The sequence below is a fragment of the Lissotriton vulgaris genome, chromosome 4_1, assembly GCF_964263255.1.
Source record: "Lissotriton vulgaris chromosome 4_1, aLisVul1.2, whole genome shotgun sequence".
NCBI classification, from domain to species: Eukaryota; Metazoa; Chordata; class Amphibia; order Caudata; family Salamandridae; genus Lissotriton; species Lissotriton vulgaris.
The window spans coordinates 672,213,666-672,228,616 of NC_141691.1; the positions used below are offsets into that span (position 1 = coordinate 672,213,666).

A 14,951-nucleotide genomic window follows, 5' to 3' on the forward strand; every position below is an offset into this window, starting at 1 on the left:
GGCCTAAAGGCTAGGGCGGTCGACCTCGAATCTGGGGAACTGGGTTCGACTCTTGGCATTGACCCTGAACATCCTGTGATTCTGTGCAAATCATTTAATCTGCCCGTGCCTATCAAAAATGAGTGTCTCCTCATGTAATGCAACTGGTGCTATGTAAAGCACTCTAATACCCGATTCAGGTCAAGTTCGTGCTATATAAAACTCTGTAAAATAAAAATAAAAAGTGTTGATTTCTCCTAGGTGGACAATGTTCACTCTGTTTATAATTCCTATCTCGGCTACCCATTGAAGCTCTGAGACTTATCTGCTTTGCCTTACGGACAAAGTCAATATTCAAATCAAACACCTATAATGGCCCTTCAAATACGACTTGTTACGACCATCACACACCAACAGTAAACATCTGAGATAGCTCTAAGAGATCCAAGGCCTTCGCTGCTTTCATAAATTCAGCCTGTGCCCTTATTAGATATGCCTGGATATATCATAATTTCTACCTACATTGCCACTAGTAGAGTCCAAGTAATTGCAGGTCAGTGAATGAAATGAAATAAATTGAACGCATTGTCATCTCACCATGCAGGGTACTTACCCAATGGTTGGGCTGATATTGTGGTCAAAATGATCTTGAACGAAACGACAAACTATGCTCGACTTCCCGACACCAGTATCCTGAAAAATTGAACAGAGATCCAAGATGAACCTTTTTAGATTAGTTTCTGCACAAAACATTTAGGATATTTCTACAACATTGGTGAATTTGCGGCACGTCCAGAGCAAGTTTTACATATGCATTCCTATGACATCTACTTGAAAATAGGGTGTGTGCTAGGCTCTTATTAGAGGACTTTGCAAAGGACTGTTGTCATAAAATAAAACACAGTCATTAAAACAGCATAATTGAAGTAGTAGTGATGACACTGATGTAGCGCAAATTTCGCTCTTTCATTCATAGGGCTGCATCAGAATCACGAGTAGTAGTTTCTCCCCCATAAATTCCTTTGTCATATTAACCTGGAACAGTAGAACATGAACTGTATTAACCTGTATTATGGTGTAGTAGGAACATTGTCATATAAATGTGAAGCAATTACGTTGAAATTTATGTGTGTTTAGCTGAAAACATTAACATGCATAAACTGTGTATGCTGCTTACAGTTATTCACAGATTTGATGTACTTATGCAACGTGGTGAGAAAGAAGTGCTCAGCAGAAAGTGTAATTGTAATTATTGTAATCATTTATATGTAATTTCGTAAGGTCTGTGTGCTATCTTATGTTGGCCGATTTCTGTACATCTGAAATGCATTTTCCTTGGAAGCTCTTGCATTAGATTTAATAGTTGAATTTCCTGTGCATGTTGGATTTGTACTTTCTCACTTTTCTTTTGCAGGTGGAAGAATCATCTTTGTTATAATGTTTTTGTTTTAGGAGTAAGGCTTAGGGAGAAGATGACACTTTGACCACTGATACTGATAATGGAGAACTGTTGTACCTTCTCATCGGAGCAAGCCTGGGAATCGCTGCCTAATGGAAAGTTACCTACGAGGAGGTGGCCTGACTGGATGGTGTGATTTTGCACAGGATCATGGAGTACTACCTGTGGTATTGATGTATCGTAACAAGGGAAAGTGTCTGGGAACTTCTGCCTTGCGAGAGCATCTTAGAACGAGCTCTGTAGATTTATGCTATTTGACCCAACTGATGTGAATGGACATTTTAGGAAGACTTCACGGGCTGACACCTTAACTGATCTGGCCTTGGGAAATGCTATGTAGGGAATTCACGCTAGTAGTAGTGTAGGGACAGATTAATGCTTTATACCCATGAACTTCCAATGAAGGGGAATCTTGATGTCTGCTCAGTCATCTTTTTTCATCCTGATCCTAAAACGAATTTTCTTGTGCATGTTGCACTGTCTTAATTTCATCCGTAGACATGGCTTTGTATTGGTTGCAATGTATTTCTACACCCTCACTTTGAGGTGCCTGTATGTCCAATTATTTTTGGCTTTGTAATGAACCCCTAAACTCAAGTGGGATTCTGTGTTTCTTAAGGAGTCATAGTAAATTGGAATTGAAACAATTCATTCACTATTTCTTCTCCCCCCACCACACTTTAATGCTGATAAAAAATCCATTGACCTGAGGTTCCAGAGCAGATCTAGAACATGGAACCCAGCTTCTTCAACACCAAGTGCAGGATACCTCAGTGCTAACATCCTAACACTGTGACATTTATAGTGAAAAGTAATGCAAAAATCATTTTTCTGGGGTTGTTTGTAGTACCAAATCAACATGTCGACTTACCAAGTCACTGCAAATGTTAGTGCTATACTGCCATGCACTAATGCAAATGTATGAAATCTGATCATGAGTGAAAGGGGTAGCCGTGATGTACATTTGCCAAAGAGTCAGTTTGCCATCTCTGCATAAGTCACAGTAATAAAGGATATTGATGATGATGGTGTGTGGATAGCTGACACTACTTCTTTATTCGCTTGGAATTTCAGTTTTCAAATTTTAGACACCAACAGGTTGTAAGAACTTTACTATGTCGATGACCTACTATTCTCGGGTCATATGGGAGTCATCATGCGGGAAGCATTTACTGCCCTTTTAAATAATGCAGACCAGAATAGTTTAAAAATCCACTTTGGTAAAAGGAAAATGGTGGCTTTTGGTGCCTCAAAACACACTTCGTACTGGACTGCACGCAATTTACAAGGAATGCAGAATATAGGTAACTGAGGATTACCATTTTAAAAGATCTTTCGTAGAAAACGATTTTCAAAAATAAATCTGGCACTTCACTTGTAAGTACCTTTACCATTAATGCAGTAGCTAATATGCCTGAGAGCCAATGTCCAATTTAGAAACAGTTTGTAGGAGTCCCATAGGATACACCGCTTGAAGTACTCAAGAGTTGGTCTGGCATCTAGATCGCTACCAGCATTACAGACATTACTGGTCTGGTACTTTATCTGTTCTACACCACAAATCTATAACGAAAGTGGATTAACAGTGAGATTTTCAAGCCTGACCTGAACTCTTTGCCTATTTTGAAGTACTGTGTTTGTAGTGGCTAAATTACTTTGGACAGAAATGTTTACTAATGAAAATGCTACACCCGGGTTTTGCAAGCTGAATGTACAGAACTGTTTGGCTGCAAGTTTATAAAGAACTCATCTACTGTTTTAAAGATTGAAGATTGAGGCATTGTAATTACCACGTGCATGTTATATTTTAATCATATTTGGAACAGTCTTCAAAGTGTATTGTAAATCTTTAAATGACTCTTTGGAAGGAGGAAGCTTTTGATGGTCAGACTTGGCCACATGTCCTCCACCGGAAAGCTCTTTGGTGCATGGTATGAAATTCAATCTCACAAACAAATCTTTCAGTTTAGAAAGAACAAACTTGCATAATCGCTACATCGTGTTCCTTTGTATCATCTTTGGGATGTGTATATGCCAACAGAGACAAATACACACACACTCTCTCGTCTCTGTTTTGAAGGCCTTAAATATTATTGAAGAGTTTGAAAAATGTGTTTAAGTGCCCCTAACCTCCTTTCTCTTTCCCTGGCTCTTAATCCCCCCTCACATTGGGCTTCTCTTATGTTTTAACAAGATATCCCAGCATCACTGTTGGGACATTTGAAGCTCACCCCGCCCCCCTACCCCCACACCCCCACCAATCTTATTGACCAAGCTACGCCGCTACACTTTTTACTGTTCCTTACCACCATGTAAATCCTGGTAGTAAGGAACATTAACATCGTAGTAATTCATGAGTGCCTTTCTGGGACTTTGTGTGTATCTAGATTGTGCCTGGGTGCATGCACGGTACAAAAGCCACAGTTTCTGCCATTGTCAATGCTTCTTTTATTAGAGTCAGTGTATACAAATTAGCCAACAAATAGTTAAGCCATGCGCTGAAAAAAAAAGTATTCTACTAAAATAAATGCTAAAGGATTTGGGGTAAAACACACTTCCATTTTTTTAGCTGACATATTCTCAGGCTATAGATCCTAAAAGCCGTAACAGATTATAAATGAATAAAGTTTACAATGATATTAAACTACAATAGTCTACTCAGGTTGTATAACTTTGCTTTTCCAAACTGATTTTACTGTATTTTGGAATGTGGCTAATCTTTGGAATGTGGCTTACTTTAGATTCTCACACTGTAATGAGAGATGCGAAATTGTAATTGTTTTTTATGAACTTCCATTTCTTGCAATAGGATGAGGGTGACGTCGAAAATAAGAATTTCAGAGCAAGCTAATACAACTCTAGGAAACCCAACAGCAACCAAACTCTGTTGAACAGCTGAGTGTCTGCCTAAGCACCAGGCTTCGTTCTAGTTGCACTGGGCGGTATCTGATAGTGCTTTGTTTCAGATCATCAGGTATGTTTTATAGAAACGTTCTTTAATTTTATTTTGGCTGTTTATGGCATTTTTCGGCAAAAATGATTTACTGAAAAGTTACCTTTCCTCTTTAAAAAATAAAACAAAAACAAAAAAATTCCTTGAAAACTCTTTTATAAATTGCAGTTTATTGATAACTTTGCTGTTAAGTATATATTTTGAAACTGAATTGTGAAAAGGGTATAATAGACAATGGAAGGTCAGTCTCCTTTTATTAAAGGAGAAAGAATTGGCAAGATGTGGAACACCAAGTCCATAATAATTTGCCGAAGTCAATCTATTGTCTGTGGACATACCTTGCATAAATCAACATTCAATGGACAGAAGTATCAGGTCCTCTGTAGTGCCCTGGAGCGCCAATACTATTACAGTAGGCCCCTGTTTGGTCTGATGGCCTCGTACTCAAGCACTTGGATGATAGCAGGTATCTGCAAGCAGCATCATCCTGCCTTACACCTCTCTGCATCACTCAGAGCTGATACTCAGCAACAAGAATCTCACAGTGCTCAATTCTCAACAGTAATGAAAATAATCAACATTTTCACTTGGGTAAAATATTTTTGTTCAAAAGAAATCCGAACAAAAGCAGATTGAAATGTCACTAAAGAGAATACATATATATGGGTGGGAGAGCAATTTGGCCTGGAATCCTAACAATGATGATTATGTCAAGAAAATCATCATGTGGTCAAGCTATATTAACGATCCAATATTAATCTGGGATGGCTCCAAGGAGGAATTTGCGGAGTACTTTGAGATTTTAAACAATACAGAAAGAATCTCAGATTTACTTATAAAATAAGTGAGGAGAGAGTTGTCTTACTTGATACTGAAATGTACATTCAGAATAATGAAGTTCACACCAAATAACACCACAAGAAAACAGCAACTAATGCCACATTACACACAGACAGTTTCCATCAACCTATCCTGAGCAATAATATTCCTTATGGGGAATTCCTAAGGAGAAGGAGGATTTGTTCGCAAGAGAATGAATGAATGGCATAAAAACAGCATTTGAACAGCAGCCAGATTCAGACAACGGGATTACAACAAGACAGTGGTACAGAATTGCAGTTTAAAAACTGAAAAATTACAAAGATCTGAATTAATCAAGGAGAAAAATCAGATAGGTGATAAGAATAAAAATGATCAAAAAATACGCCTGATCACACCTTACTCTAATGAGAATAAACAAATCACTCGAATACTACGAAAAAACTGGCATATTTTGCATCTAGATGCCACAGTTGAAAAATTAGTAGGGGATCATCAAAGTATAACATTCAACAAAGCAAGCAACCTCAAAGATCAGCTAGTTCACAGACACTTTTTAATACCAAAAAAATGCAACAACATGGATCCAACCTGAGGGATTCTACAAATGGACAAATTCTAAAGTTTGCATAATTGCAAAAAACATGAAGGAAATTGAGATGGCCAACAAAAAGAAATGGAAGATACAACAACTAATCACATGTAAAAGCCAATTTATTATTTACATCATTGAATGCCCATGTCACTTAAAGTACGTGGGTAGTATACTTTGTGAACTTAAGAAAAGGATTTTAGAACACGTACGAGCCACTATAAACAATGATAAAAGCAACGCAGTGGCCAAACACATGGAGAGTGAACATGCAGGGAACTGAAAAGACCTTGAATTCTACGCAGTAGAAGCGAATGAACGAAGTACACGAGGTGGTGACAGAGAAAAGATCTTGAGACAAAAGGAGTCTCGACATATCATAAATTTCCGCACTCTGTCTCCGCATGGGCTTAATCAAGACGAAGAGTTAGACTGTCACCTATAACTCATAAATGTACAGTTGCTATGAATTTGACTGATAATTGTGACTTTACTTCCCTGAAATGTATATATGTAAATATTGGATTATTCATGGTCTTCTAGGAGGTTTTTTAAATCAAAATTCTTATTAATTTTCTTTTGGGTGTGAGCACTCATGGTATTTAGCTGACATAAATTTGATGATTTTAGTGCACAGTTGAGCAAGAACTGATCTCTGCACCTGCTTGCGTTAAATAATTTAGATCACTATGAAAGTTGATGCCATCATAGATACGGAAAAAGTAAAATGTAAGGAAAAGATTACAATAACAAAATGCTCTTAATGAATGTCGCCTTACAAATCCTAACATTATACTGGGAAATTATGTAACTGGTAAGAAAATGGATGAATTGATACTTATCAAAATGAGGTCTTCATTAAAAAACACCCACTGGAGGGCTGGAAATAGAAGTACAATTTTGAGGTATGATGAAGTTAGCACAGGTTCAAATTGTGAAAAATAATAATGATTTGATCTTAGCTATGGGGCAATGATTAGTCTTATCTTAACCAGTAATATAACTGAAATGTAAAAAGGGTTTTGTGAGGCGTTATATAACTGATTGAAAATCACAATACAGATGGTCAATGACTTAATTGTCAAGCGAAACAACTGTGAATACATGTAGAAATATTTATTTTGGTGCACTGGGTGACTCTTTATGGTTAAAATAAGAAAAATTTAAAAAATTAACAAAAGAAAGAAAAAAAAGTAAAAACATAAAGTTGAGGTAGATTGTATATATGAAATTCGTTTTTTATTTATATAAGATAAACTACTGTATCCAGAATGCATGTCGGCGCCCTGTAGGAAGTGATGTAATGATATAGCAAACTTTGTTTAAAAAAGAAAAAAATGCTGCTGTGTCTTTGTCAAATTACCCGTGAGCAAGATCTCTGTGGAGATTGAAATGCGTTGGGTTGCTGTCACGCTTTGAAAATAAACATTGCTGGAGCAATTTATATCAATTTTAAGTTACTAAGACAAGTGCAAGCGGAACTTTCCTGGTGAAACATTGTAACTATATATATATATATATATATATATATATATATATATATATATATATATATATATATATATATATTTATTGTTTTTTCGTCGTGCTTTGAAGGTATTACACAGGCCCCTTGGCTGCTATGCACAGTCAGTTGTAGCCGTTTAGCCAAAATATCTGCATTCTGGGGCCTATAGTTTGACTAAAAGAGGTCTAGGCTTAAAATCCAAAACGAAGACGCGAGGACGCCATTGTATTATCAGAGCTGGCAACACATAAAGGCGCCTCCAGATAGAAGAGTGTGCGTAACAGCCACTAAAAACAAGCTTTTTTTTTATAATAGAACACTACAAAGAGAGTGTTGAAAAAGCCCAAGAGTCAAGTCAGATCAGATTTTAAACCCTTACGAACACAAATGCCCGTCCAGAGGAATTAGCCTTTTTTTTTTAAAACTTGGGGAATACATCGCCACTGACTGAAGTAATATCCATGGTCTTGAAAAAGAAGGTGTTATAATATTGAAATATGTGGCTTTGCACATAGCACAGCCACAAATTTTATTGTTCATCTACCACCTTCGGAGTACCAAATGTAATAGACAATAAGGTGTTTTAGGTCAAGACATTTTGGCAACATCAAATTGTGGCACTTAATGACAAAGTTCATTGTGTGTATAAACTCTCGTGGGACAAGTTTTTTTTAATTTTCATGTGATTTTAATGTGATTTTATGATGTTAGTTTTGTAATGAAGTAATCATGATGTTTTGATCTAAGACGGATTATCTTCATGGAATTATTTCAAGAATTTTTGTGATAATACATTTTAAAATAATTTTTGACATACAATTAGGTTTTTTGTGCCACTACTTGGGTAACTTGGAAGGTAACATTAAGAGTGTTGTTGAATAAGTGTTGAGAGTTTGGGTATGTTGAATGAAAGTGAGAGAAGTGATTGATATTTAAGGATGTATGTCTCCCAGAGGACACCATCTGATAATAGATCTTGACTTAACCCTAGTCCTTTGGGAAACCAAGGGTTCCTCTCGTTTTTTTGATATATTAAAATCCAAGCCGGCAGAAATTATGCTGGCGAAAAGAACCCGAATGATTGCAAGTGTCATGTGACATGGGGTGCATCGATGTGTTCCTTTAGTGCACATCTCCATGCTCCCTCTATTCTGCATTGCCATGTTGACCCACTGCACCGCACTGTGCTTCCATAATGCAAGGACAAGGAAATGAGAACTGAGCAACACTGAACACATACCTGTACCCAGCGCCCGTTGTGCCCAGCAGTACCCAAATACACATGATTCTGTGTCCCCCAGAGGTGCCTCGCTAGCGAGCCCTGATGCATATCACAGTGTGCTCTCCTGAGACACACAACCCAGTGCCATCTTGCTGAACCCCACTATGTGCCTTTAAATGCACTTTAATATTTGCGCCCTGTGGCACAGGGTTATTCATGACTGTTGGTCTGTGTGCACTGACTGACGCCTCTATGTTTGCAGGTCTCTATCTCTCTTGCATGTTGTGTAAGTGGTTGTTGCACAGCTGTGTTGATCTGTGAGCACATGTGCATGCTGTGTGGGTTCTCGAGCTTGTGTGCCTTGGTGTTCCCGCACTATACAGAAGCCAGACCTACTTGAAAGCTGTTTATTCATTCATCTGAAAATCAAATGTACTTTACCTTGGCAGTGGCAAAATAGTGTTGTATAAATATAAAGTAACATAAAATTACATGTTATAATTTACAAGTCAAAAACAGTTAGATGCGGTAGATTTAAGAAGACCTGTGAACTGTTTCGTATTTGAAGGTGTACCAACGGCAACAATTTATTTAATGTCACTCGATTTCCCAAGTGTCCTGTGACTTCACGTGTGGGGCAACAGATAAAGCAAGCCTTTTGACTGCTAATGCAGATCCATTGACTTTGTTTTTAGGCCTTGCCTAGCGCTGTGCGCATGCGTTGCTCTAGGAAGAGGGCCTCTTGGAATCACTTCAGACTTCCAAGAGACTTCCATGGCCTGGGGGTCTCGGGAACCAGCAGCGGCGCGCACAGGGAGACTTCTGCCTTCCTGTGCCCACCCCCACCATTTGTCTTGAGCATATCGCGGCAGCGCTCCATTTACTTAAATAAACAAATGCTCTTTGTTTGCATCCCCTTCCACCGAACTCTCCCACACAGTTGGTTGCACTTTTTTGTTTGCAAACTAGGAAGGCTCTCCTCAAGCAGAGCACACGCTCTGCTGCTGCTTCATCTACACCTCCACCATTTCTTCTCCCTTCTTCCCCTGCTAGTCTGTGCCTGCAAATGGGGAGAGGAGGTGGACGGTAGGTGGCCCAACCTCTTGAACTACTTACTTATTTTGTGCATTGGGTGAGTCACATATGCACTGGGGAAGGGAGCGGCAGGCAGCCGTGCCCAAAGCAGGGGCAGCCCCTCAGAGCAGGAGAGTTCAGCAAACCCAGGCAGCATGTGAGGCGAGGAGGCACTGTGCATAGCTCCCATTCAGTGAAGCAAATAGGTTTATAATGTTTTACATTTAGCTCAGTGTCTTCCGCATATTGTACATCAAATCGAATTAGCCCGCTTTGCTTCAGCTTTCTTCCAGGTATAATTATATAATTATTCATCAGGAGCGAGCATCCATGACCCGTAACCCGAGCCTATCTGTCTTTCATAAATTGGGAGCCCGTCTACTGAGGGCTTGAAGCTTCCCCCTCACTGTTCCCCATACATTTAATCAGCACGCTTTTATAACTTGGGGTTCTTTTATAGCCAAGACAGATGGGGTTAACTCCCAGAGCCAGACCACAGTAAAAATGTAAAAAATATATAGACATATGGACCTTACATACGTTTAGGTGAATTGCACTTCTTATGGCTTAGGTATTTGTGCCTCGACTTTAAGTTAAAAGGACATGAAATAAAAAACTTACAAACGAACATTCCGTGTACATTTTTCAGTTCTGGGTACAGCGTGTTGCTTCGTTTTGGCAATGGTAAGCCTACGAAAACATCTATTTTATCTTGCCTAGGAGCCAGCGACGATAATTGTCTTTCCTTTCAATTCTCAAAGAGAGCATGAAATGATTGAGGGGTAATCTGGAGAGGACAAGGGGAGGAGAAGAGGGGAGCTCGACCTGCAACAGCCCGTCTGCAAAGGAGTAGCATAACTAACGAGCCAGGCTGAAAAAGGCTATCTCCTCTCTTTAGCAACCCCTCCCTTTACCCAAATCCTTGTACTCGTCAACCAAGGACTGCAACTAGCTAGACTAATTTCCCATGCCATCAATACCTGTGTCTACCACCCCTTTGCACCCACCGCCCACATGCCAGTGCACCCTCACATTGCTGTAGCTTTGAAGGATCGTCTCTCACGATTAAAAAGGGGATTTACCAAACAATAACAAGTGGAACTATGACCTAATAATGATGGTGGACACAGTAGGGTTGCAGTTTCAAGCAACCGCAATGACACAGAGTCACAAATGTCATATACTCCACGTTTTTAAAACTGTCAAGTGTGGTAACCAGTTCAGAATCACCAAGCAATACACCTGCATTGTTCATTAAAATATTTATTTAAGTACACGATAACAAACCTACAAACGAAAAGCAGCTCTTTTATAAGTCAGTAAAAGAAGAAAATGGCACATTAATAATGTCATAAACCAAGACTAGCTACAAAATATACGCAGTTCTCCCACATCTCACTGAATTGTTAAACTTGCATAATCCCAAAGTTTAAATAAATATGCACATTTCACATGTTATACACTTGAACAATAGACACATCTACCTAAGATTGTACATATAAAGGATTAGGAGTTTATCAAACTTCTTCATATTTAAACACTGATGCCAAGTCCACATGCAGTATTCAGGTCTTGTTTCTTGACTAAATATTTTCAACCATTTTCATTTTTGTGGTACTTTCGCAATAAAAGTTCAGCGTTCCATTCAATGTTGTAAAATGCACCCCTAACATCAAGACGTCAGTTTTACCAAAATTGTGTAATGCATTTGGCCAACATCCAGTGTGGCAAGCAGGGTTAGCCATTCCACTAAGACTGCCCCAGCCCTTCCAGTCTTTCCAACACACAATCCCACTCCATATAATTCCACTTCAGTCAAAACACAAGTATCCACATAATTTCACTGCACACCATGCCACATAATTCCACAACACACATCCACTCCATGCTACACATTTCTGCACCACACAATTCCATAACTAACAATTTCAAAACAAACCACATAATTCCTCCCCACACCATATATGTCCACTCCACTCTATATATAAAACATGGGTAAAAAATATTGTCATTTAGAACGCCAATATTTTTAACTCTTGCAAATATTAAACCTACTGGCATTGCATACAATAAATTCAACTTTGCATCATACCACAAAAATCTAAACCATATAATACCACTCCAAACCATCCCACTTAATTCTACACAAAACAACACAATGCCACGTAATTCTACACCACACAATATAATAACACTCTACATAATACAACTCAGTGCCACACAATTACACTGCACATAATTATACTCAATGCAACATAAATACACCCCACATAAATGGACTTTATGCCACATACCACCAATCAACATAAATGCACTCCACACCATGATACATTTTTACTAAGCACAATTTCAGTCAACACCACACAGTTGCAGGCCACACATTTCCAATACACATCACATAATTCCACAACAAATAACATATTTCAACTACACAACAAAACTCCACAACGTACCTCCAATCCACATTTTATAGTAACCCCACCTCAGCACCAACTCAGCACCACCCGAGCACCAGTTTAGCACTACCTGAGCAACAGCGCAGCACTAGCACTTCAGAATGACTCAGCACCAGTACACCAACACTCAGCACCAGTGCAGCACCAGTACACCACCACTCAACACCATCACAGCACCATCTCCTCATCATTGCACCGCCATCCACTGCAGCACCAGTTCAGCACCAGTGTAGCCCCACCACAGGACCATAGCAGAACCACCTCAGCACCACTTTAGCATTAGCACAGCACCAACTCAGAACCAGTGTAGGGTCACCTCATCACCAACTCAGTATCACTCAACACCACCTGAGCACCACCAAACATCACTCAGCACCACTTCAACATCAGCGCAATACCACCTCAGCATATGCACAGAACCTGTAAGAACCACCTCAACATCAGCACAGCACAACCTCCGTATCAGCGCACCACCACCAGAGCAGCTACACCTTAGCAGCAATTCAGTACCAACGCAACACCACTCCAGCATCGGCGCATCACCTCAGCACAGCACCAACTCAGCATCACCTGAGCACCTGCTAAGCACCACATGAGCACCACTGCAGCATCACCACTTCAGCATGACTCAGCACCAGGCCAGTATCACTCAGCATCACCTCAGCACCACGTCAGTCTGCCTTTGTAATCTGGCATATGTTGATTCTCCCTTAGTGTTCGTCGGCTGCTTGAGTTGTAATTCAGGTACTGTTTTCCAACCTCCACTCCCCCGTTTATATCCCGCTCCCCCCATAACAAAAAATCTATAACAAACAAGCATGAGAACAGGCAAGAAGACAGCAGCCACAACCTAAGCACTTATAAGGTCCAAAAGGAGAGACCTATTGGCTATGCCAATGCTTGGTTTTACTGATGCTACTGCACATCTGTTCCACAGCTGTTCCAAGATGGTGGACACCAATTGAGGTGCAGTCTTTTAAATACGGATCAAGAGTGCACCAAAGCACGCATATTTCTGAAAGCAGTGGCCCAGCAGCAAATTATAGATGCTGAGACGCTCCTAAAAAGGGTAGAAACATTACAAAAGATTAAGGTTTTGAGTTGAGAGCAATGGTGAAGCGTGCATTGGATGATTTGAGTAGCACAGAGAAAGCAATTGAGGAGGAGAAGGGGGTATAAAATGTAATAAAAGGGAGTGTGGGTGCGGATGTGAGTGTGCAAACAGAGGACAAGAAACAACAACAAAAACACTCTTATGGAGTGCTCAAAGGAAATAAAAGTAGCAACATTATTATAAGTGGAAGGATTCAAGTAATATTATCAAAATGATTAGTAAGAAGATATGTTCCAGGCGAGGTACGAACACAAAAGGCAGATAGGAACAATATTGAATAAGAAGCAATGAAATGAGATTGACAAAAAGGCACCCAATGGTAGCTATGGGCTAACCCAAAGCCCACTTCAAGCATTGGTATTGTCCACAATAGGTCTTTGACACGCGGCAGCGATAAACTGTCGGTAGGTGAGGCCTAAAAACCTCAAACCAGGCTAAAACCTGCTGTCACAGATGAGACCTGCCTCAATAATTGCACGCCCCACCTGCAGAGTACATGCTCACTCACCACATTCACTCATGCTATATGGTATGGGGCTCTATGACAAACTCTGTGAAGTTGTTTTTCATTCCCAGTCCAGCCTGGGTGTTAGTAGCAGAACTGGATTTATGACTACCCAGGACAGAAAGAATGGCGTGCATCCTGCCCCATTCACCAGCTTCCCAGTCACTGTGTTAGGCTGGGTAACCATAGAAATATAACATACCAGGGGCCTTTTGGGATGATGCAGCCACCAGGAGCATGGAGGGATGAGCTCACCTACATTTTACAGGTAGCACACATATCTAAAGCAGGTGTCACGTAGCCCTGTTGGAGTTTGAATGTGGGGAACAAACATTTTATACATAGATAAAACACAGAAAAATAAAATTGTAAGTTCTGTTGGCATATACCACTTGCGTACACTATCCATGCAAGTCGCATTAGTATTCATATTCTTCTCACAAAACTAAAGCATTCAGTTCTTTGTCCCTTATTCTTTAATAGTCTTTGAATAAAAGCGTATTTTTGTCTTGCAGCTGGATTCAGTCTACCAATAAAAAACTTGACAGGCACACAAGTAGCCATCGGCCTTTGCCATCCCGCCATATTTATGCGGTACGCCACCCATCCATCCTAGCAGTGTAAATAAAGGAGATCGTGGAGTTCTCTGTCCACAAATATTTGGACAAGGGAAGTGTCTTGTACTAATAAAGCAGGAACTTCATAATCCCAGAGAGCAGCAGGCACTTCACCCAGGACCTTATCAGCGAGCGGTCTTCCTACCCTGTAGCCTCTGCCTCGATCGCTCAAAAACCACACTCCAAAGAAAACATTAACAATGTCACCCATTTAAAGAAAAAATTAACAATGTCACCCTCGAAAACAATATTTTTGAACTACCGCTTCACAGTGCCTTACCCTGCTCCCGAATACATATTAATGGTTGCAATCACTCACTCCCTGCACCAGAACGTTTGTGCAATATTTACACTCGAGGCTGTTGCTTGAAACGTAAAAGGCCATTTTATTAGGACAAGGTTGTAACAATTGAACATTAAACAAAACATTATTTTAATATAACATTTCCCCTTCATTAGTTCCTTCATTCACTCGCTCCATCCGCAAACCATCACACCTGTTGCACTCATCCTGTTTCAATCTGCAGCCTCCACCATCTTTCCATTCTCGTCTCTACCTTTCTACCAACATCCTCTCCTCGATTTCGTGCCGTCGCTCTCTTGCATCCCGCACCCCCTCAACAGTCACCTGTTTCTCCCCCCGAGGAGTGGATG

The 14,951-nt window shown here is 39.9% G+C and overlaps 1 protein-coding gene across 1 annotated transcript in view; it reads right to left on the reverse strand.

Moving 5' to 3' along the window:
• RAB31 (RAB31, member RAS oncogene family) overlaps positions 1 to 14,951 on the reverse strand; it is a 321,603-nt gene that overhangs the window by 162,099 nt on the left and 144,553 nt on the right. Inside the window, exon 2 of the mRNA XM_086964939.1 lies at positions 593 to 672. Within this exon, the coding sequence (XP_086821065.1) occupies positions 593 to 672 (80 nt within the window). The remainder of the gene's footprint in view (positions 1 to 592; positions 673 to 14,951) is intronic.